This window comes from Helianthus annuus, chromosome 15 (genome assembly GCF_002127325.2).
Source record: "Helianthus annuus cultivar XRQ/B chromosome 15, HanXRQr2.0-SUNRISE, whole genome shotgun sequence".
NCBI lineage: Eukaryota > Viridiplantae > Streptophyta > Magnoliopsida > Asterales > Asteraceae > Helianthus > Helianthus annuus.
The window spans coordinates 113,599,155-113,624,371 of NC_035447.2; the positions used below are offsets into that span (position 1 = coordinate 113,599,155).

At 43.8% G+C, this 25,217-nt stretch overlaps 1 protein-coding gene across 1 annotated transcript; it reads right to left on the bottom strand.

The window, feature by feature from the left end:
• Positions 1 to 4,228: 4,228 nt before the first annotated feature.
• LOC110931552 lies at positions 4,229 to 5,059 on the bottom strand. Its single transcript, XM_022174938.1, has 2 exons — positions 4,651 to 5,059; positions 4,229 to 4,377 (listed from the first exon to the last, which is right to left on the bottom strand). The coding sequence occupies exons 1-2, from the start codon at positions 5,057 to 5,059 to the stop codon at positions 4,229 to 4,231; spliced, it is 558 nt and encodes a 185-aa protein (XP_022030630.1).
• Positions 5,060 to 25,217: the final 20,158 nt, after the last annotated feature.

Here is a 25,217-nt window from a genome sequence, read left to right on the forward strand (position 1 = left end):
GTGAGCCAAATGGACGCATCGCACATGGGTTTTGGCACTTTGTAAAAAGTGAGCCAAATGGACGCATGGCGCGTGGCGTATGGCCCTTTATTGCTTCCTTCTGATGGAAGTTTGGTTGTCTTGGGGAAGATGTTGATGTGACTGTCTGATGTCCCTGTCTTATCGGAGGTGAACAGGCGCCTTTTCAGTTTCCGTCAGTTACTTTCTGTCACGGTGTCAGGCCATGTTACCCAAGCTTACGAAAAAAGAGGTGACGTCTTCTCTCTCTTCTGACGTGTCCTCCTCCTATTGCTTGCTTTTCCTGGGCTCTGACGGTCCACTACCCATCGCATTAAATGCGATGGGTATAAATAGTAGGCGGTTAACTTCTTTCTCTTCACTTTTCAAATTTTGAAGTGTGATTTTCTCTATCTCCTTCATTCGTTCTCCTTTGTTTGAATACCTTGTTTAACTTCTTATTGTCTTCACCATGTCTGGTGCTAATCCTTCTCAGAGAAAGAGGAAAACTAAAGGGAAAGCTCCTCCTGGCCATGATCAAGAAGTTATTAGGTGGAAGGAGGAAGAGTTCCAGAACCTTGTTCAAGGGATGAGTTTTCGCCCTGAGTGGGGAGCCCAATATCCTATTGTTGGTTCCACCGCCTTGGATGCTCCTCCTGGTTATTTGACTCTATATGTTGCATTCTTTCGGGAGGGTAACTTTAGGCTTCCGATTACTAAATTTACTGCCTCTGTCTTGAGGAACTATGGGTTGCATATTTCTCAGATCAACGCGATTGGGCTTCCGCGTATTACTCATTTTGAGTTCGTTTGTAGATCTTACCGCATTGAGCCGACGTTTGAGATGTTCAACGTCTTTTACAGCGTTACTTATGCTAGTGGGTTTTATTCTTTCACCGCCCGGACGGGTGTTTCTCCGGTTTGTTCCGTTCCGTTGAAGAGCTTGCACGACTGGAAACAGAAATTCTTCTACATTCGTCGTGGCGTGATTCCCGTGGATATGCATTATCGGTTGGTTGGTGAAGGAATTCCAAAGGTGGATGTTATGGCGGATTATGCTGCTGAAGACTGGTATAAGAAGATAACAAACAAGGTAACTGCTATTTCTCAGTTGGAGGAGATGGCCTTGGTCGGTGCCCGGATGAGTTTGTTGTGGGTGCCGAAGAACCCTTTGGGTGTTCCTGTTTACAGTTATCAAGGCAAATGTATGTGATTTCCTTAAGGCACTTCTGAATTATTTTGTTTTATGTATGTTTTTTCTTATTTCTTTGTCTTTTGCAGTTGGTTATAGTTTGATAAACAGTTTGGACCCGAAAGCTGCTGGTGCCATGGTTGAGGCCATCCAGGAAGATGGGACACCAACGTGGTTAGACCAAATTCGAGGCCGTTTCTTGCACCCTTCTGATGAAAGTTTTAGTAAATATGCCAACGTTGCCCTAGGTGAAGATGATGAAGATGGCCCTGTTGATCCTATTCGAGAGGAAGTTGTTGTTTTCTCGAGTGGGAGTTCTGACGAATCTCCTGAAGGTCTAACTTCTTATTGCGCGCGTGCAGGTACCGCGCAGGGTGGTGTTGATTAACCTATTCATGAGGTTGTTGGTGATGATGCAGAGAGGCCTGTTGATCCTTCTGTACAATTGGAGACAAGGAAGAAGGCAAAAACTGATAAGTCGGTGAGAGGGGAGAAAAAAGGTGGAGGGCAAGACGGCTGATACTTCTCGTAAGCGATCCCCCTACTCTTCCTTGTCTAGATTATGTGGTTGTCTCTGATACGTTGTCTGGTCTAGGAGTTGGTGAGAAGAATCGAGAGTCTGACCCAGACGACCGTGCTACGTTGACCGAGCATATGAGAAAAAAGGCTCTTGAGGATCATAAGCATAAACTTGATGAGCAGTCCGCTGTTCTGCTTGCTGTGAAAAAAGCTAAGCTCCACAAGGAAGCCCCTCCCGCGCCTTCTGAGTCTGAGATAGATATGGGTGTTTTTAGTGGAGGTCGCGGGAATCTTTTGGAGGAGATATATGCTGCTTCTGCCCCTCCTGGTAATGGTTCTTATGGTTCTTATAGTTACACATTTCTTTCGTGTTTTGTTGAGTTACTTTTAATTGTTGCGGTTGCTTCATGGCAGAAGCTAAGTCTGGCAAGAAGCCTCCTAAGGTGGATATTTCACAGATCACCCCCCTGCTTCTCCTCTCTCATGGACGATTAGCTTGACCCCTCCTCGGGATGGTTCTGAGAAGGAAAAGAAAGAAGATGAAACTGCATCCGGGAACGCGGGTGAGGGTGGTGGTGATACCGCAGGTGGTGCAGGTGTTGATGATAGGGGTAAGGGTATTGAGGCTGAGGTGGAGTCCAGTGAGGCCACTCCCCATCAGACCATTTATACTAAGTGCCCTTCAAGTGGTGGTGGTGCTACTTCTGGTGCGAGTTGTAGTCCGCAATTTACGCATGTGCGTGCTGATTCGTGGGATACTCACAATCCTGCTTGTGACGACTTGTCGCACGCGCCTCACTGGAATCTTACCCAAGGTTCCCGAATGAATGATCTGGGTAACTGCCATGACTTCTTTTCTATGTCTCTTCCGCCTGCCGAAAGGATGTTCCAGAAGCGACGCAATCGCTTTGAGTTATTAGATGATCATGTTCGCGCCGGAGTTAACTTCTTCGCCTCCGCTCATGAGATTGTCCGAAATTGGAAATCTATGGGGGAGGAGACAGCTGAGTTTGAGGACGCGAAGAGAGCGTTGGCTGAGGAAAGAGAGAAATTTAATGCTGAAAAGAAGGGTTTGCAATGGAGGGTTTCCGATGCCGAGTGGCAGCTTGAGGAGCAGAAACAAATTAACCTTCAAAAGCAGAAGGACTGGGAAATTGCTTGTGAACGCACCAATGTTGAGATGCAATCTCAGCGTGATGCAGTTATTCGATTATCTAATGAGAAGAAGGAGTTAGCAGATGAAGCCCATCGGGCGCGCCTTGCGGCTGAGGAAAAGGAGAAGGAGTATGTCGCTCGAATCAACAAGTTGGAACTCCTTGCGAAGCAAAAAGCTTATGAGTGTGAGGCCACTGAAAAGCTTCTTGCAGAAAAAACTTCTGAATGTGCGGTTTCGGATGGCCTTGCTGCGGAAGCATCTGCTGATTGCAGATGGTTGCTTTTGCGCGGGGTGCCTTTGGTAACTTCTTCGCTTGTTTTTGTTTCTTTTTTGGTATGTTTTAACGATTCCTCTTATGTTGTTGTTTGCTTGTTTGCAGCTTGCTGACCGTATTGTGAATTCTACCGAGCTTGCTACATACATGTTCGAGTTGGGCCAAGCAGGGTATAATAGTGGTCGAAAGTTTGGTTATGCAGAGGGTAAGGCTGCGGTTGTTAATAAGGAAAAAGATTACCATTTCGAGCTCTACAAGGAAGATTGCGACGGTAAATACGCTGCAAAGCGTAAGGATTTTGCATCCTTGGATTTTGCTGTTGTTAAAGCCACGGAGAAGTTAGCTAGGAAGGTTGATGGTGTTGCTTTGTTGAAAAAAGCTCTTGGAGACGACGCAAGTGCGACAGGAGGCGCTGGTACCAGCCACTCTTGATTGGTGGATTCCGGCCTGCGAACCGCGTATGGCCTTGGGCGGCCTTGTAATTTTGATGACCTGTTTGAACAATTTCATTTTATTTTACCTGTTATGTGTATGGACAGCTAATCACCTGATTTTTGGTATGTCATTTGTCTATGTTTTTACGCAACTTTGGTTATGCGAATTTTGTTATCGTCATAATATGTGCATGTGAAATTACTTTGATTAGGTGTCACGAATGAATGATGGCGCTGGCAGGTTATATTGTGTTAACTACAACGTTTATTCAGTCGTATTTGCGCGCGAGTAGGTTCGTGATTACGAAGTGATCGAGTTGCAGGTTATTGTGTGAGCTCAGCTGTGTTCAGCTTTGGGAGCCTTACAATGTTTTCTTACCTTGCTATCGATATTTTCGTGTTTATGTGGGCACGAAGTTTTGTTTTGGCGTTTTTTGTAGGCTTTAGTTGTGTTTCTGACCCGGTTGTGCACTTGGTTGTGACGAGCCTTGGAGGTCTACAACGTTTCCTATGGTCGAGCCATTGATGTTTTCGTGTACGCCCAAAGTAATATATGCAGTTGTGACATGAAATTTGCATGAAATAAAGGTAGCCAAACACTTCTTGTATTATAATAAATGTGTTGGCTATTCGGCCTTTGCAGTTACATAGCTGTTTTACATATAGCACTTTCTAAGCTGTTGAGCGTTCCAAGTTCGTGGAACCTCCTTGTCATCGATGGTGCGGAGTTTGTAAGCTCCTTTGCCGAGTACTGTATCGATGACATATGGACCCTCCCATTTGGGAGCCAGTTTCCCGGGTTTTTCTGTGTTGGGAGCCTCATTGTCTCTTAAGACGTAGTCTCCCGGGTTGAAGGTGCAGACTCAGACCTTGGAGTTGTAATATTTTTCCAGCTTTGTTTTGTACTTTGCCTCATTGATTGCTGCCATCTCTCTTCTTTCTTCTAGGAGGTCCAGATCGATCCTCCTTTCTTCTTCGTTGTTGATTAAGTTCATGGAGAGCATTCTCGGAGATGGCAATCCTATTTCAGCTGGTATTACTGCCTCGGACTCGTAAACTAGACTGAACGGTGTTTCACCGTTGCTTGTCTTGGGCATTGTTCTGTGGGCCCACAGTATGCTTGGCAGCTCATCAACCCAGCCCCTTCTTTTCTCGCCTAACCTTGCTTTGATACCATCGACGATGCTTTTATTAATTGCCTCTACTTGACCATTCCCTTGCGGGTGCGCAACCGAAGAGAAGGTGTGCTCGATGTGCAATTCCTTGAACCATCGTTCGAGGTCATCTGCAGCGAAGTTCGTGCTGTTGTCAGTGATGATTCTGAGCGGTAAGCCGAAACGGCATATGATTTGTTCCCATATGAATCTCTTGACGACATTTGACGTGGTTGATGCAAGTGCCTTCGCCTCTACCCGTTTGGTGAAATAGTCGACTGCGGCTATTATGAATTTGACCGCTCCTAGGGCTTCTGGAAAAGGACCGACCATGTCTATGCCCCATTGCTAGAAGGGCTATGCGGTTGTGACTGGCACTAACTCATTTTTGGGGCGCATTGTCTTGAGCGCATGTCTTTGGCATCCACTGCACTTCCTCAACTCTTTCACCGCGTCTAAATGCATTCCGGGCCAGTAGTACCCGGCATTCATCACCTTTGCCACCACCATTCTTGGCCCGGCATGTATACCACAGATTCCTTCATGGACTTCCCGGATTAAGTAGTTTGCGTCTTTCGCGTCTACGCATCTCAGGAACGGGCCAAGGTATGACTTTCTGTATAAAATTCCATCGGCCATTTGGTAATGCTCGGCCTTGTATTGGATTTTTTTTGCCTCCGCTTTGTTTTCCGGGAGAATCCCCGATTGAAGGTACATGATTATTGGGGTCATCCAAGACGTTGTTCCTGTTTGGATGACGCTTACCTCGCTTAGTGGGACAGATGGGTTGCTCAAAACTTCTATGCGCACATCCTTTGCCAGGTGTTGGAAGCTTGTAGATGCAAGTTTACTCAGCGCGTCTGTTGGCTTGTTCTCGCTTCTGTTTATGTGATGCACCTTGTAGGAATAGAAAGTTTGTAGCAACGTCTTTGCTTGACTTAGATAGAGCGCCATTACATCTCCATTGGCTTCGTACTGCCCGTTAATCTGGCCAGCCACTAACATGGAGTCCACATGCGCTTCGATGTGTCGGACTCCCATTTTGATCGCCAACCTTAAGCCGGCAAGGAAAGCTTCATATTCGGCTTCATTGTTCGTACTTTTAAAATCCAGGCGTATGGCATATGTGAATTCATGTTTGTTAGGACTCACTAGCCGAAGCCCTGCGCCTGCGCCGTCCTCGTTTGACGCTCCATCCGTGTATAACAACCACGGTTCTTCTATTTGCTTCTTCTCGGCTTTCTCCATTGCTTTACATTCTCAGTCCTTATCGTCAGGTACCTCTGTCATGAAATCTGCTAGCACTTGCCCCTTGATGGATGGTCTTGGTCTGAAAACCACATTGTGACCTCCGAGTTCTATCGCCCATTTGGCTAGCCTTCCTGAGATTTCTGGCCTTGCCAGGATGTTGCCGATGTTGTAGTTTATTAACACATGTATGACATGGTTAGCGAAATACCTTCACAGTCGTCTTGATGCATGGATTAGCGCAAGGACTAGTTTCTCCATGATGGCATACCGAGTTTCCGGGCCGGTCAAGGTTCGTGACACGTAGTAGACTGGTGTTTGGATACCTTGACGATCAACAAGTACCATTGCTCCAATTGCTCTATCGGAAGCTGGCAAATATAGTACTAAGGGCTCTCCCTTGATTGGTGCGGTTAGTGTCGGCAGTTTGATGAGGCAGTCTTTCATCTCGCGGAACGCATTCTCTGCTTCCGGAGTCCACTGAAACTGGCTTTTCTTCATACAGTTGCGCAATGTTTTGATGAACGGAAAGGACTTTGCGGCGTGATTCGCTAGGAAACGATTGAGCGCGGCTAATCGTCCTGCTAGTTTTTGCATCTCCTTGATGTTTGATGGTGAAGGCATTCTTTCAATTGCTTGAACTTTTTCTGGATTTACCTTGAAGCCATCTTTTGTGACGATGAAACCTAAGAATTTTCCTTCTTCCATGCCAAATGAGCATTTTGCTGGATTAAGTTTAATGCTTACGCTACGCAGCGTGTTGAAAGTCTTTTGGATGTTCACCAGCATCATGCTTTCTTCCTTGCTCATAATCACCAAATCATCCATATACACCTCGATGTACTTGCCGACGGCGTCGCTGAATGTCTCGTTCATCAATCTCTGATATGTCGCGCCCGCATTCTTTAGACCGAAAGGCATCTTGGTGTAACAGTACAGCCCTGTCGGTGTGCGGAATGCGGTTTTGTCTTCATCTTGAACAGCCATTTGGACCTGGTGATACCCCTTGTAGCAGTCAAGGAAGCACTTCCACCTGAATGTTGCTAGAGAGTCGATCTTTTCGTCTATGTCTGGTAAGGCGTAACAGTCACGTGGACATGCCTTGTTTAGATCTTTGTAATCTACGCACATTCTCCAGCTTCCACTTGGTTTTTTCACCATCACTGGGCTTGCCACCCATGTTTGGTATCTGACTTCTCTAATGATACCTGCATTTAACAACTCCATTACTTGCTCCTTCATGGCATCGTGTTTTATATCGCCTAAGTGGCGCTTGGCATGTACTACTGGCTTCGCTTCTTCCGAGACGTTTAACCGATGTTCTGCTATGTGCCGTGGAACACCCACCATATCTGCTGGTGTCCAGGTGAACACGTCCATATTTTCGTGTAACAACTTCTTGAGCGCCGCGCGCGTTAAATCGGACATTGCAGGTCCCAAGGTGACTGTCTGTTCTGGGTATGCGCTGTTCAGTACCCATTTTACTGCCTCTGCGCGCGGTGCTTGTTTGCTTGCCTTTGCGGGTCTGACTTCATCTGTTGCTAAGACTTCTTTGCTTGCGTATATTAATGCTATGCCTGTTTCTGTTGGAAAGCCAACAGCTGAGTGTGGTGCAGAGCATATCATACTGAAGTCTACTTGGGATTCCCTTCCTAAAAGAATGTCGTGTCTTGAATGCGCGGGTAACACCATAAACATGACATCTTCTGTTCTTGAATTTCTTCCATCTGAGAGTAACACCAGGAATGATATCTGTCCCAGGGGAAAGACGGCTTCGTTGCAGAAACCAGTGAGTGGGTAATCGACTGGTTCTAAGCGCGCCTTGTCCTCCTGATCAAATTGATTGAAGCATTGTTCATATATGATGTCCGCGGTGCTTCCCGGATCGATGAAAATGTAGTCTGTTTGGTAATGACCAATTACTCCTGAGATGACTATCGGTCGCTTTTCCCTTGGGCCCCCTCTAACAACGGGAAAAATAACTTGTCGCTCGCGCCACGAGTCGTCCTGTGTGCGCTTGTTGTAGTTTTTCATTGGCCTTCGTGGACCTCCCTGAACCATGTGGGTTTCTAACTTTCTGAGTTTTTTGTTATCTGGCCCTTCTTCTCGTCTTTGAATTTGGCGACAATCGCGCTTTCCTCCTTTTACCAAGTGAGTGAGCTTTCCATCTCTCAGGGCCCTTTCGATTTCTTGCTTTAAACTGAAACAGTCGTCGGTTAGGTGGCCGGTATCCTTGTGAAATTCACAAAAAAGATTGGGATCTTAACCCCTCTTGTTGCGCATCTGTAGGGGTGGTTTGAACTGGTGATTTTCGGTAGCCAAGACTTCAGAAGGGGTTTTTGTCAGTGGTGTCCACTGTTTCTCCCTATTTTCTCTTTTCACTTCTTTTCGGTGGGCTATTTGATTGATTGTGTGGCGCGCATCTTCCCTTGCTGGGCTTCTTTCTCTGTGACCGGACGCCTTCCATGATTGGCCTCTACCCTTTTTGTTCCGGTCGCCGTGAGTATATCCGCGCTGACGGTGGTCATCACCGGTCAGCTGCTTGTCAGTTTGTGCTCTTGTTTTGGCTGCCTCAATGAAGGTTTCCCAATCTTTGGGTCCTCCGTCTCTTCCCTTCACGCGCTTGATTAGATCATCGCACTTGACTGCCCTCATGAAGTGTGCGCGCATCATCTTTTCACCCACGTCTCCGATCTCCAGACACTCCTTGTTATATCTTGTAATGAAATCTTCCACGCTTTCGTGGTCTCGGCGCCATATATTCAAGCAATCAGCTGGGTCTCTTGTAACACCCCGTGTTTTCCAAAAGTCAAAGTCAAGTGTTGACTGTTATTGGAATTAAAGATTAATAAAGATTAATTTCATTTTAGTTTCATTTTGATTTTCATATTATTTGGAGTAAGTGTTGTATAATCAAACTAATCGACCGATAATCAAACTGTGAATCAACGATCGACTGTGAAGGATAGGAAGTAACAATGCAATAAAGCTAGTCAATCAATAATCAAGCTAGTCAAATCAATCATCGAACTCAAGTGTGGGGATTTTAGTACTTTTTATACGTGTGTGTGTGTGCCTTATGTGCTACTTGTGCATGTTTACTTTTATGTTAAAGTGTGTGGTGAATCAATCAAAATCAATCAAGACTCAAAGGTGAATCAAACTCAATGGAAATCAAACCCGAAATAGTTGTAAGGATGCTTGTATGTTAAGTATAGTCTCGACTACTACTAAAAGTAATTTGATTAGGAATTCTATCATTCTCAAATCATCGTTCATCAAAGTCGAAATATCAAAAATCGTCGCGAAACACTCAAAACCAGGCAAGCCGATCGAACAGGGCAACCTGATCGAACAGGCTAGCCGATCGAACAGGGCAACCTGATCGAACAGGCTAGCCGATCGAACAGGGCAACCTGATCGAACAGACTAGCCGATCGAACAGGCTGTTCGATCGGGCAGCTGCTCGATCAAGGATGCTGTTCGATCAGCTGACCCTTTCCTCTTTTGGAAGCCTATAAATAGGGCTGTCCTTGTCAAACTTTCCACTTTTGGAAAAGCTCTGACCGACCAGCCTCTTCTTCTCACTAAATCTCAGATTTCTCTCAAACCAGTAAGTATTTTGCTCTAATCCTTGTACGTTTTTGTTCATTAATCGATTCTACACCTTTCTATCTTTCAAAATCTGAATTTCATCCATGAAATCACCAAGATCTAGGTGTTCTTGAGTGATGTCATCATGTGTTCTTCAAGAACACTAAGTTTTGGCATCATTCCACCATGAATAACTTAGATCTAACCGATTTCCACATAAATAACCTAAAATCTTCCAAAGATCTTAACATTTCACGGTGGAAAAGGATTGGAGGATGGGTTTTCATCTATCTTTCAACTCTTTTACACTCAAAAAGGTGAAAACGGGACTTGAACCGATTTACAAATCAATCTAAACAAACACATGGTTCAAGATTCGGGTTCTACCGAGAGATATACCGATTTCGGGTTAAACGTTAGACTTAAGTTCCAAACCGCCTCTGGCCGAGCTTGGGTGATTCCTGCTCGAGTCAGTAGACTGAGTAGGGACTTCAGCCTTGTGGTTCAACTCGTAGTCAAACTATCTCTAAAACATCAACAATTAACGGGAATAACCAAGTGTTAAGTGATAGGTTAACCGAATCGAGAAGCTGGCCGAACGGCTAGGCTGTTCGATCGAACAGCCCAACCGAACGACTATGCCAGCCGATCGGCTAGGCTAACCGATCGACTAGCACTTAGTCCCACCAACTCACAAAAGTGTAGTATTGACGAGGTACTGTTCGATCGACTACGCCACTCGATTGTAATCATTACTGCTCGAATCATGAGATACTATACTTCAACACTTAGACTTTTCGAAACATTGGAATGTCACCCGATCGAGCATGCTAACCGATCGAGTGACATATTTGAAAACAATGCAATGCTAACCGATCGGTTGGGCTAACCGATCGAACAGCTGTTCGATCGGCCAACCTGAAAGGTAGTACAAACCATCATACACAAACACAATCTTCACATCAAAGGAAGAAACAATCCACTTGAAGGAACCAGCCGATCGAGCCAGCCGGCCGACCGAATGGATGTTCGAACGGACTTTCAAACCAATCGAACAGCCCACTCGATCGAACTGCTGTCCGATCGAATGGCCTATTCGATCCAAGTACATCGTTTACTTCTTCCGCGTTACTCATCGTTGTGTTATCGAACTATTCAGGCTAACCTATTCTCAGTGCTCCCTTCAATCCACAACCAACCACTGTGAGTATACTCGATCCCTTTTTGCTTTCAGCACTTTTGGGTGTTACATACGTAATCTATCAAATACACAAACAACACAAACTATTTGGACGCTAACCTATTTGCATGTATTACTTGTCTAAATGATTGCTGTTTATTATGTTTACACGTGGAGTGCTATCTACCTGCTTTAGCAACATAGTACTATAGTTTGGACTCAGCACCCGTTCACACGGGGGTTGCTAAGGACAATTTCTTGCATGGATTACGGTGGTAATCATGTATTGCGAACTGTCTCGGACAGTCAACTCGAAGTCGTTGGTATCGATGGTCCCATGTCGATAATTTACATGCATCGTTTGCCCTTGTGTACGTGCTTGGTTATGCGTAAACTATTCGAACTCTATATGCTATATCAAACTTGTGTACTCACCTTTACATTATATGTATTGACTTTTATTTTAACGTATGTGACAGGTGTTTAAGCTACTAGCGTGCTAGGGAAGCGAGGCAATAATAAGCTTCTAGGAGCCAGTGACCTTAGGACAGTGTCCATATACCTGCTCCAGGGTCATAATTATCTGTAGATCTTGTACTGGCACCTGTAGTCAGTAAGATCTATAGTTAGCCGTCTAGAAGTCTTAAAACAATATTTACTTTCAGTCTGTAATAATTAAGAATTTGAGTTGTCGGAACAATTCCCATATTGTTTAGTTGATTTCTATGATAACTTGTTATTATTTGGGACACGGTATGGGACGTGTTATATAACTGAATTGTATGATAGTTGTTGTGGAAACTTCTGAACAATCTGTTTCGCTCAGTGCCGCGCCCCGATGATTCCGCCATCGGTTGGGGTGTGACAGATTGGTATCAGAGCCATAACTATAGGGAATTAGGTTAGACACGATCTAGTCCGGATCGCTGTCTTAGAGACCTAGACTATAGTTAGGAACCAAGAGACCAAGTTTATGTGCTTATTTTATGTTGTTTCCTTCTATTCTATCATTACATCCGAACTCCGAGCCAAATTTTGTAATTTGGACGGGATTAGGAGTGAAACCCGCAAATTCCTGCCTAAATTACGAATTTTGCCAATTATTTTGTGCAATTTTCTATCAACAAACGGGGGAGAATTATACCAAATTAGGGCTGAAACCCGTAATTTGATGAAAAGTTTCCTCTAAATTTTCTTAAAACAGGGAAGAAATTGCTAAGCTAGGGGTGAAACCCTAACCTTGGCAGTTTTTCCGACTTTATTTTATCTCGCCAAGGCAATTGACGGACTCCAACGACCTGAACTCACGAGTATGGCCTAGAATGCGCATGCATAATGCCCAAGAATCGAGGCAGAAACATGTCCCCTAGAGTCGAAAGTGATGACAAGTCAACTGTGAATAGTTAAATTGCCATGGTTAGTCAAAGTCTAGTAGCCGCAGACAATCCATTTTCCGATTTTGAGTGTTGCTTCGTTGATTTTATATGATTTACCTGTTTACGTGTTTTAAGATTTGTTGGTTACTCCATTTGCTATCAATCCGCGTGACTTTTGTTGCTATCCTATCTTGATTCAAATCCCTGTTGATGTGATCTAAGCGAAACCAGTGTGCTATGCTACGCTATACGACTAAGTTAGACGATACAATGTGGTGCTATCCGATATGCAAAACGAACGGCACTCGACTTGTGGTTATAGGTTTCTGTTTTCTGACTACCTCTGTGATAAAATTTCGTACGTGTTTAGGAAATTAAGTGCTCTATTTGCTTAATTGCTTATGTGCCCTAATTGCTTCTGTGCTTATGTGCCTCTATGATTATGTGCTTATGTGATTATATGTATTACGTGACGAGAGATGCGACGTGATTCTAAGCTTTAGAGATCTAAGAACGTGTGAGACTCGAATTTGTTGTGTTGAGCCTGTGACGATGTCTGTTGCAGACCATGTCGTCATCTGGACAACCTAGATCACGCTCGCGTCTTACCCGCCAGGAGAAAAGAGATCGACGTCTGGCTGCTATCATCTCTAAGACCGTGGCGAAGGCCGTGAGTGAGGTTTATGAGAACGCCAGCAAATCATCTGAGATGTCACAAGCTGATGCTCCGAAAGAATCCAGCAAGACTGCTTTTAGCTTCAAGCAATTTAAGGCATGTGGGCCAAAAGAGTTCACCGGCGAGGATGGTCCAACGGCTATGTTTCACTGGTTTGACTCGATAGAAGTCACCTTTCGTCAAAGTGGATGCCCAGATAATCTCCGGACTCTCAATGCTACTGGCGTCTTCCAGTCCCGTGCTTTGGACTGGTGGACTGCTGAAAGAAACAAGCGCGGAAACGACGCAGCCTATGCTCTGTCATGGAAGAAGCTGAAGGAAATCATGATCGAAGAATACTGTCCCTCCCATGAGCGTCATAAGTTGGAGGATGAATTCTGGGGTATTAAACAAGACAAGGGTGACAACGCCGGTCTCACTGCTCGCTTCAAGCAACTGAGCATTATCTGTCCAGACCAGGTCAAGACTCCCGAGATGACCATCAAGAAATACATCCGTGCTCTTCCGGATTGTATTGCAGATTATGTGTTCGCCGCCAAACCCGCATCAATCGAGGAGACCTACCTACTCGCTGCCGAGATTAATGACAAGCGAGTTAAGGCTGGTGTCTGGGATAAGCCATCCAAGTCGTTGCATCAAGTCACCGCCGCATCAACCGACAACACCACCACTCAAGCCTCCAAGTCTTCGAGAAGAAGAAAGAAGAACAAAAGTTGCGCTGCCGCAACCACTGCTGCTCCACTACAGTCTGTACCAGCCCAGCAGCAACAGCCACAGCGTTCAGCGCCAGTGATCAATGCGCCGCCAGCGAAGCGTGCGTACACCGGCCCCCACCCACTCTGTGCTACATGTTCTTATCATCACCCGGTGGGTGTGGCCTGCCGATTCTGTGCCCACTGCAACGTTTACGGGCATTTCACTGCGAATTGCCGCTATGGTCCTCGTCAAACGCAAGCTCAAGCCGCTGTTAACCAAGCCCTGCTACCTGCTCCTCAAGCTCCTCAAGCTGCACAGGCCCCGGCAAACAATGTTCGGACCTGCTTTGCATGTGGTGACCCTAACCACTTCGCAAACCGGTGCCCGAACAGAGTGGTGAAACAAGAAGCTCAACAACCCCAGCAACAGCAACAACAGCCTCAACAGCAAGCCGCTCACGCCAGAACCTTCAACATCAACGCACGCCAGGCTCAAGCTGATAACAACGTGGTCAATGGTACGTTCCTTGTGAATGGTATATATGCATCGTGTTTGTTTGATACTGGAGCCGATAACTGCTTTGTGTCATTTGAATTTGAGAAGCTTCTTAGACGTAAGCGCTCTTATCTTTCGACACCCTTCGAAGTAGAAGTCGCTACCGGAAGAACCATTGCTGTCAATTCTGTGCTCCGTGATTGTACTCTCAAGCTCAACAATCATATATTCCCGATTAATCTCATTCCAATGCAACTCGGAAGTTTCGATGTCATAGTAGGCATGGACTTTCTTCGTGAAAACCATGCTGAAGTTGTGTGTTCCGATAAGATGATTCGTTTTGTGCTAGCTAGTGGTGATATTCTATGTGTTTATGGTGAAACTACTGCAAAAGATCTCAAGCTCATGTCCTGTCTTCAAGCTCGCAAATATCTCCGCAAGGAATATCGAGCCTTCTTGGCCAACATTGTTGTAGCAGAGACGGACAAGAAAAGGAAAGTTGAAGTCAAGGATGTTCCTGTTGTCCGAGAATTTCCTCAGGTGTTCCCTGATGATCTTCCTGGATTACCTCCTAGTCGTGATATCGACTTTCGAATCGACCTTATTCCAGGAGCCAACCCAGTGGCCAAAGCTCCGTATCGACTCGCTCCATCTGAGATGCGAGAACTCTCAAACCAACTCCAAGAGTTACTTGAAAAAGGCTTCATTCGCCCGAGCACTTCTCCATGGGGCGCACCAGTCCTTTTCGTCAAAAAGAAGGACGGGTCGTTCCGAATGTGCATCGATTACCGGGAATTGAACAAGCTGACCATCAAGAACCGATACCCCTTACCAAGAATCGATGATCTGTTTGACCAACTACAAGGTGCTCAGTGCTTCTCCAAGATCGACCTACGTTCAGGCTACCATCAGTTGCGGATTCAAGAGGAAGACATACCCAAAACCGCTTTTCGAACCCGATACGGCCATTACGAATTTGTTGTCATGCCTTTTGGTTTGACCAACGCACCCGTGGTCTTTATGGATCTGATGAATCGCGTGTGTAAACCGTTCTTAGATCGTTTCGTCATTGTATTTATCGACGATGTCCTGATCTATTCCGGATCGAGGGCCGAACATGCGCAGCATTTGCGATTGGTTCTCGAGTTGCTTCAGGGAAACCAACTCTACGCCAAATTCTCCAAGTGTGAGTTCTGGTTAGAGGAGGTTCAATTTCTGGGTCATATTGTGAATAGTCGGGGTATACACGTTGATCCTGCAAAGATTGAGGCAGTCAAGGGATGGGTTACGCCAAAGAACCCGTCAGAAGTTCGCTCTTTTCTCGGATTAGCCGGTTACTACCGGCGATTCATCGAAGGATTCTCAAAGATTGCTGTACCGCTTACCTCCCTTACTCATAAAGACAAGCCTTTTGTGTGGGGAACCGCGCAGGAGACTGCTTTCCAAACCCTCAAACACATGCTGTGCCATGCACCAGTTCTTACACTGCCGGACGGAAGCGATGACTTCGTTGTCTATTGTGATGCTTCAAACCTTGGACTTGGCTGTGTTCTCATGCAACGAGACAAGGTTATAGCTTACGCATCTCGACAGCTCAAAATCCACGAGAAGAACTATACAACCCATGACCTCGAGCTAGGCGCAGTTGTCTTTGCCTTAAAGATTTGGCGACACTACCTGTATGGTACAAAGTGTACGATCTTCACCGATCACAAGAGCTTACAACATATCTTTAACCAGAGAGAACTCAATATGCGTCAACGCCGATGGGTAGAACTTCTCAACGATTACGACTGTGAGATCCGTTATCACCCAGGCAAGGCGAATGTAGTTGCGGACGCCCTCAGCAGAAAGAATTACGTGATAGGTGTTCGAAACATCCAGGCTCAGTATAACCTCGAAGCTCTCATCCGCGAAGCACAACACGCTTGCTTTAACGAGCGTACGTTGAAGAAAGAACGAATCTATCACGATGGAACTCAGCTCGTGAGCAAAGCCAACGAGATATTCTATTATCTGGACCGAATCTGGGTTCCGAGGAGGACAGATTTGCGAAAGATCATCATGAACGAAGCCCACAAATCCCGATATTCCATTCATCCCGGTGCGGACAAAATGTACCAGGACATCCGCTACAAGTACTGGTGGCCTGGGATGAAAAGGGATATTGCTCTATACGTTGGTAGCTGTTTAACTTGTACAAGAGTCAAGGCTGAACACCAAAGACCGTCAGGCTTACTCGAACAACCGCCGATACCCGTATGGAAGTGGGAAAGCGTAGCTATGGATTTCATAACTAAGCTTCCGACCACGCCATCAGGTCACGACAGTATTTGGGTTATAGTCGACCGTCTAACCAAATCAGCCCACTTTTTGCCAATACGAGAAGACTATAAGGTGGCCAAGCTAGCCCAAATCTACACCGACGAGATCATTAAGAATCATGGTACGCCTCGAGACATCATTTCGGATCGCGACGCTCGGTTTACATCGAGATTGTGGGAAACTTTTCAAGCAGCTCTTGGTACGACGCTGAATTTGAGTACCGCATTCCACCCGCAAACCGACGGGCAGACTGAAAGAACGATTCGTACTATTGAAGACATGCTCCGTGCGTGTGTTATCGATTTTGGTGGTAGTTGGAGCAAACACCTACCGTTGGTCGAATTTTCGTATAATAATAGCTATCACTCTAGCATCGAAATGGCACCTTTCGAAGCCTTGTATGGTAGGAGATGTCGCTCGCCTATTGTATGGCACGAGGTTGGTCATTCACAATTGACTGGGCCCGAGATTCTGCAAGAAACGACTGACAAGATCCACCAGATAAGGGAAAACTTGGTAAAGGCCCGGGACAGACAAAAGATGTACGCCGATAAACGACGCAGGCCCCGTGAATTTGCAGTTGGCGACTACGTGCTCCTAAAGGTATCACCTTGGAAGGGAGTAGTCCGATTCGGCAAAAGAGGGAAACTTGCGCCTCGATTTGTTGGACCTTTTAAGATTCTGGAAAGGATCGGTAAAGTTGCCTACAAACTCGAATTACCGGAGGAACTCAGCAATGTCCACCCGACTTTCCATATTTCAAACCTTCGAAAATGCGTAGCCGACCACGACGCAATAATACCACTCGACGATCTTCAGGTCAATGAGACGCTACACTTCGTGGAAAAGCCTGTCGAAATCATGGACCGACAGACCAAGCAACTCAGACGCTCTCGCATTCCTATTGTAAAAGTACGATGGGAAGGCAAACGAGGCGCGGAGTTCACTTGGGAACTCGAAAGTGACATGAAGGCCAAGTACCCGCAGTTATTCAGATAGATCTGAAGCATCAAATTGGTAAATCACACGGCGATGTACGGTTCTCGGCCTAATTTCGGGACGAAATTCCCTAAAGGAGGGGAGACTGTAACACCCCGTGTTTTCCAAAAGTCAAAGTCAAGTGTTGACTGTTATTGGAATTAAAGATTAATAAAGATTAATTTCATTTTAGTTTCATTTTGATTTTCATATTATTTGGAGTAAGTGTTGTATAATCAAACTAATCGACCGATAATCAAACTGTGAATCAACGATCGACTGTGAAGGATAGGAAGTAACAATGCAATAAAGCTAGTCAATCAATAATCAAGCTAGTCAAATCAATCATCGAACTCAAGTGTGGGGATTTTAGTACTTTTTATACGTGTGTGTGTGCCTTATGTGCTACTTGTGCATGTTTACTTTTATGTTAAAGTGTGTGGTGAATCAATCAAAATCAATCAAGACTCAAAGGTGAATCAAACTCAATGGAAATCAAACCCGAAATAGTTGTAAGGATGCTTGTATGTTAAGTATAGTCTCGACTACTACTAAAAGTAATTTGATTAGGAATTCTATCATTCTCAAATCATCGTTCATCAAAGTCGAAATATCAAAAATCGTCGCGAAACACTCAAAACCAGGCAAGCCGATCGAACAGGGCAACCTGATCGAACAGGCTAGCCGATCGAACAGGGCAACCTGATCGAACAGGCTAGCCGATCGAACAGGGCAACCTGATCGAACAGACTAGCCGATCGAACAGGCTGTTCGATCGGGCAGCTGCTCGATCAAGGATGCTGTTCGATCAGCTGACCCTTTCCTCTTTTGGAAGCCTATAAATAGGGCTGTCCTTGTCAAACTTTCCACTTTTGGAAAAGCTCTGACCGACCAGCCTCTTCTTCTCACTAAATCTCAGATTTCTCTCAAACCAGTAAGTATTTTGCTCTAATCCTTGTACGTTTTTGTTCATTAATCGATTCTACACCTTTCTATCTTTCAAAATCTGAATTTCATCCATGAAATCACCAAGATCTAGGTGTTCTTGAGTGATGTCATCATGTGTTCTTCAAGAACACTAAGTTTTGGCATCATTCCACCATGAATAACTTAGATCTAACCGATTTCCACATAAATAACCTAAAATCTTCCAAAGATCTTAACATTTCACGGTGGAAAAGGATTGGAGGATGGGTTTTCATCTATCTTTCAACTCTTTTACACTCAAAAAGGTGAAAACGGGACTTGAACCGATTTACAAATCAATCTAAACAAACACATGGTTCAAGATTCGGGTTCTACCGAGAGATATACCGATTTCGGGTTAAACGTTAGACTTAAGTTCCAAACCGCCTCTGGCCGAGCTTGGGTGATTCCTGCTCGAGTCAGTAGACTGAGTAGGGACTTCAGCCTTGTGGTTCAACTCGTAGTCAAACTATCTCTAAAACATCAACAATTAACGGGAATAACCAAGTGTTAAGTGATAGGTTAACCGAATCGAGAAGCTGGCCGAACGGCTAGGCTGTTCGATCGAACAGCCCAACCGAACGACTATGCCAGCCGATCGGCTAGGCTAACCGATCGACTAGCACTTAGTCCCACCAACTCACAAAAGTGTAGTATTGACGAGGTACTGTTCGATCGACTACGCCACTCGATTGTAATCATTACTGCTCGAATCATGAGATACTATACTTCAACACTTAGACTTTTCGAAACATTGGAATGTCACCCGATCGAGCATGCTAACCGATCGAGTGACATATTTGAAAACAATGCAATGCTAACCGATCGGTTGGGCTAACCGATCGAACAGCTGTTCGATCGGCCAACCTGAAAGGTAGTACAAACCATCATACACAAACACAATCTTCACATCAAAGGAAGAAACAATCCACTTGAAGGAACCAGCCGATCGAGCCAGCCGGCCGACCGAATGGATGTTCGAACGGACTTTCAAACCAATCGAACAGCCCACTCGATCGAACTGCTGTCCGATCGAATGGCCTACTCGATCCAAGTACATCGTTTACTTCTTCCGCGTTACTCATCGTTGTGTTATCGAACTATTCAGGCTAACCTATTCTCAGTGCTCCCTTCAATCCACAACCAACCACTGTGAGTATACTCGATCCCTTTTTGCTTTCAGCACTTTTGGGTGTTACATACGTAATCTATCAAATACACAAACAACACAAACTATTTGGACGCTAACCTATTTGCATGTATTACTTGTCTAAATGATTGCTGTTTATTATGTTTACACGTGGAGTGCTATCTACCTGCTTTAGCAACATAGTACTATAGTTTGGACTCAGCACCCGTTCACACGGGGGTTGCTAAGGACAATTTCTTGCATGGATTACGGTGGTAATCATGTATTGCGAACTGTCTCGGACAGTCAACTCGAAGTCGTTGGTATCGATGGTCCCATGTCGATAATTTACATGCATCGTTTGCCCTTGTGTACGTGCTTGGTTATGCGTAAACTATTCGAACTCTATATGCTATATCAAACTTGTGTACTCACCTTTACATTATATGTATTGACTTTTATTTTAACGTATGTGACAGGTGTTTAAGCTACTAGCGTGCTAGGGAAGCGAGGCAATAATAAGCTTCTAGGAGCCAGTGACCTTAGGACAGTGTCCATATACCTGCTCCAGGGTCATAATTATCTGTAGATCTTGTACTGGCACCTGTAGTCAGTAAGATCTATAGTTAGCCGTCTAGAAGTCTTAAAACAATATTTACTTTCAGTCTGTAATAATTAAGAATTTGAGTTGTCGGAACAATTCCCATATTGTTTAGTTGATTTCTATGATAACTTGTTATTATTTGGGACACGGTATGGGACGTGTTATATAACTGAATTGTATGATAGTTGTTGTGGAAACTTCTGAACAATCTGTTTCGCTCAGTGCCGCGCCCCGATGATTCCGCCATCGGTTGGGGTGTGACATCTCTGGTGTGTCTTCGCTGTTGAGAGAAGTGTGCAAGGAACTTCTCTCTGAAGTCGACCCATAATTTAATTTTTCCTGCTGGTAAGCTGTCGAACCAGACGCGCGCTGCGCCCACAAATGTTTGTGCGAAAAGATGACACCAAATTGGTAGGTTCCACCCACCTGTTGCTCCTGCGCCGTTAAAAACTTGGAGGTGGTCATCTGGATCTGTCAGGCCATTGTATTTGTCCACGTTGTGCGGCAACTTTGTCTTGTCTATAGCAGCTGTGGCGATTTCCCTGATGAATTTTGAATTTTCAGCCATGTCATCTGGACGATAGCTTAAGGTGTAATCATGTTCTGCCTTTGGGTTGTACCCTGCGCTTAGCTGGTTTGTACGACTCGTGTTCTGGGTGTAGTCTGCTGAACAATGTGCTTTCTTTGTATATTGGGTCTTCCTCTTCGTCTTCCCACTCATTGTTCATATTGCGTGCGCCCAGGCTGCTTTGAATCGGCCTTCGTTGTAAGTTGGAGTGCTGCACATAATTGCTTTCAGTTTCACCGAAGGTGTCACGCGTGTCGTGCGCGCTGGGCTTTCTGATGTTTGGTGCAAGTCCTTTTTCTGGGCGTAAGGTCCACGCATTGATCTGCTGAGTCGTGTGTGTGCTCAGAGATCGTTGCGGTGGAGTAGCGAATGCTGACTGATTAGCTTGTGCCTGTAGCAAAGCTTGTTGTGCACTAAGCTGCGTATAAACAAGGTTTATAGACGCCATCTGTTCGGCATACCAGGAAGCCAGAGTTTTTCCTTCGGGTAGCCCTAAAAGTGCAGAGAAATTCAGCTGTGCTTGTTCCGATGGGGCTGAGGGGCCAGCTCCATGGCTTAGTGTCTGCACTGGTGGAGGTGTTTGTTGGACTACTCCTGGTGGAGGTTGGAAAGTGGCTCAGTTTGTGGTCTGAGTGATTATCCTAGTGGGGGCTTGGGAAATGGGTCCAGTTGTGGTTTGACTAGCAACCCTGGATGCACTTCCAAAAATACTAGGAAAATCGTTGTTTGTCTGCCCTTCCTAGATGATTTCGTTCCTTTGACCCCTTTGGACGTGTGCTGTGTCCGAAACGAGTTCAAAGGAAGAAACTTCTCCATCTATGTGGTGTGAAGGGTTTTGTTCAGCCATTTCTACGAGTGTTTTTCGAAAAGAAAAGAGATGAGATTGGTTTTGCAAAAAAGCGGATGGCGCCAATGATGAAACACAAGTTAACACTGAGGTTAATCTGTGGGGTTATTTCTTCTGTGGGTTCAATCTCTTTTCTTGCTCACCGAAATGACCTAGATCCTGCAAAACAGCAACACCGTTAGTCTCGTTAAGAGGGGAATATAAGGGTTTCCCTCTTAACCAGGCTCCGGCGTGAGAATAAGTATTGTTCTGAGGGAGAATAAACAGTGTGCGTTTAGTGTGTGAGAATAGAGAGCAAAAGATCCTGAACCTGAACGATGAAAGGTCCTATTTATAGCCGGAGGGTGAAGGAGGGATGAGCAGCTGTGCCAGCTGTGGATGCGCGCCAGCTGTCCGACCGAGGGGAATATCCTCTTGGTCTGCTCTGCCATGGTCAGTGTAGTGGTACACGTGGCGTGGTTGCGTTTGTCCATGCTGGAAACCTTGTACTGGCGTTGTCAGCTCTGCCCCCTGATTTGCCGCATGCCTATGTGGCGTTCTGCGACTGGTGACACGTGTTGTCCTTTTTGTCGGGTAGAGCATCTTTGGTGCCACCTGCAGATCTTCCAGAAGTTTCTAGAAGCTTCTGGATCGCTTTGCTGATGTAGGCACCATGTATGCTCAAAAAGTGGTGTGGTCCCTGCTATGTAGGCGGAGAATTGGGACCATACCTCTTCAGAAAACAAAGAAAGTTATTCATGCAATTGCAATACAGACGATGTAGACATTATGGAGAGCAAGAAATGACAAGGTTTTTAAAGGAAAACACGGGCCTATACAAACAACGGTGGATGATATAAAGGAAATCTCTTACCAAAGGTTGAAGATGAAATCTAAATTCAGTAGCATTACGCAACAAGAATGGTGGGATTTTAACGTAACAATGTAATTTTATTTTCTTTTTCTTTTTGAACTTGTATGGATTCCCCAGGCTGGGGGTCGTTTTTAAGTTTTGATCAATGAAGCGTTTCGTTTGCCATTCAACAAAAAAAAAAAAAAAAATCAAAACTAAACCCAAAAAATCCAAATAGCAAATGAACAATCCTAACTTCAACTCAAAGTACTCAAATTATCTATATATTAAAAAACAAACACAATGAACAGTGTTTTAGGCTTAGGTTGTGGGAAGTGGGCGTTAGTTGGGCCGGGGGATGTCCTTTAACGCCATCTGCTCCACTTCGGGTTGGCGTTGCCTCTTTGGCGTGGGTATTCAGCTAAGCGTGAGGCGGGGCGCGGGGGGAGGGGGCGGGGGCAGGGTGACTTGTTCCAGTAAGAAAGTCACTTAATTTTCTCTTCACCTTCCTCTTCGGATTCATGAACCTAGTTCTCTTCGCCAAATGCACTACCCGGTTCATATGAGTCGGGGTTTCCAAGCTACTTGACTTTCTAGATCGGGATTGCCGAAATAGGTGTTTATCGAATCGAATATCGAATTTTCGGATTTCTCGAATCGAATTTTTGAATAATTCATTTTTGCTTGAATTCATATATGATTAAGAAACAGCCAATTTGATTCAAATTAAAACCCCAATTCTAATTCGATTAAAAATTCGAATTCGAATCGGATTCGGATAAATTCATTTTGATTCAAATTCAGTTAAAATATATAACAAATTCGTTTAAGATATGGGCTTTGTAATGGATTTGATAATGTGCAATTTTAATATATTTAGAATAAATTTAGAGATTAATTTATACTGTAACCCAATAAAAGTTATATATGTATTATATATAAAAAGAATAAATAAATATGTATAATTTAAATTCGAATTTCAAATCGGATCGGAATTAAAATTATAAATTCGTATTCGAGTTACTGGACTCGAATTAAATCGAATTTGAATTCATGATAATCAAAACGAATTTTTAATAAACGAAATGACTTAAATCGAAATTCGAATGTTTCGAATTTGAAACGAATTCCGCTTTAAATTGTGTTTTGAAACTAATAATTATTTACTAATAAAATTAAATTAAATATTGAGTGTTTAAAATCTTCGAAAAATAAATAAATATTGAGTGTTAATGCAAATGAGTAAATTTTGGGTGCTACTTTCTATATCCCCTAATTACTTTTTACACCTCCCTTCTCTCACATACTTACAGGTGGGGTCCGTGTGGAACCGGTAGTTTTCCTCTCACAAGGGGGTATAATCAGGAAGGAGGGGATGTGTTTAGAATCAGCTAAAATTTTTTTATCATTCATGCATCTGACACTTATACCTTTTGTGGTGCAATTAAAACCTTAAACATAATTAATAATTCAAAATGGGTGATACTATACACACCCCCCTAATTCCTGATTACACCCCCCTATAAAAACATCACATCCATCAATCATTTGGTTTTTGTTTTTAGTCTTTTTTTGTCTTTTTGTTGTCTTTTTTATTTTATTTTATTGTCTTTTTTATATTTTTGTTATTATTATTATTATTATTATTATTTACTATTAGTAATGAATTATTATTATTATTATTATTATTATTATTATTATTATTAAAATTGATAAAAAAACGTGGTGGTTTCAAATTATTACTTCCTTTTACCTTTTTTATATTAAATCCAAACATGGTCAAACATGGTCATTTTTTTTTTTACCTTTTTAGTGCTCAAACATGGTCACATTGTCGTTTCTGCTATGTGGTGATATTAAATATTTGAGATTTTACACATTGAACACTTATAGTTGATATTTGGTGATATTAACTGAAGTTGAGAACTTAGTTGAGAACTTACTTCAGAAAGCTCTGCTATGTGGTGATATTAAATAGCATTCAGAAAAGTTAAAGAGATGTCTGGATTTTCAACAGATCAGGTATAGTTTTTAATTCCCATGTTTCAAGTTTCAATTTAGTTATATAATCTAGCTAGGTTAAGGGTCTTGTTTTAGTTTAAAAAATGGGTTTGTTTGGATAATATATATTTTGTAACTACTCAAGCTTGTTCACCTAAATTTTGTAACTAATATTAGTTCACTTTTAGGTGTTCAAGTCTCGTGAAGAGTTGATGGAATGGGTTAGAAACACCGGACGTAGTCTTGGTTACGCTATTGTGACTAAAAGATCGAAAGCTAAAAATGGCTACGTGTCTAAAGTTGTACTTATGTGTGATCGTGGTGGTGTGTATAAATCAGATAAAGATTCAAGTAGAGAGACCGGCACTAGAAAGATAAATTGCCCGTTTGAAATGGTAGCGAAATTTTCAAAAAAGAATGGTTCTTGGACGTTAAAAGTAAAACCTGGTGAGCATAATCATCCACCCAGAGAATATATGGAGGGACACCCAATCCTCAAACGATTGACACCTAATGAACACCAATTGGTGGCAGAGTTGACGGGGAAGGGTGTGTTCCCAAAAGATATTTTAGGTGTTATCAAGGAGCGTGATGAAAATAATGTCTCTACAATTAAAAACATATATAACGCACGTGATAAAATTCGAGCAACGGATCATAAAGGGAAATCTTTGATGGAGGTGCTAATGTCTCATTTAAATGATAAAGGGTATACTTTTGAAATTTCTACCAATAGAGCAGGATTACACTCAAGAGCCTTGGAGACATAGTTCATTCGGGTATCTAGAGACTGATGATTTTGTTGGTTACATCAGTCCAGATGTGAACTATCAAGTGCCTGGTGAAACAAGTCCGTTCATAAATCAAGATATTTACGGAAAAAAACCATTCAAGGACGATCCTGGTGAACCAAGTCCGTTCATGACACAAGATACAGACGGACAAGGTTTTTTTACCAACCTTTTAAACACACCGG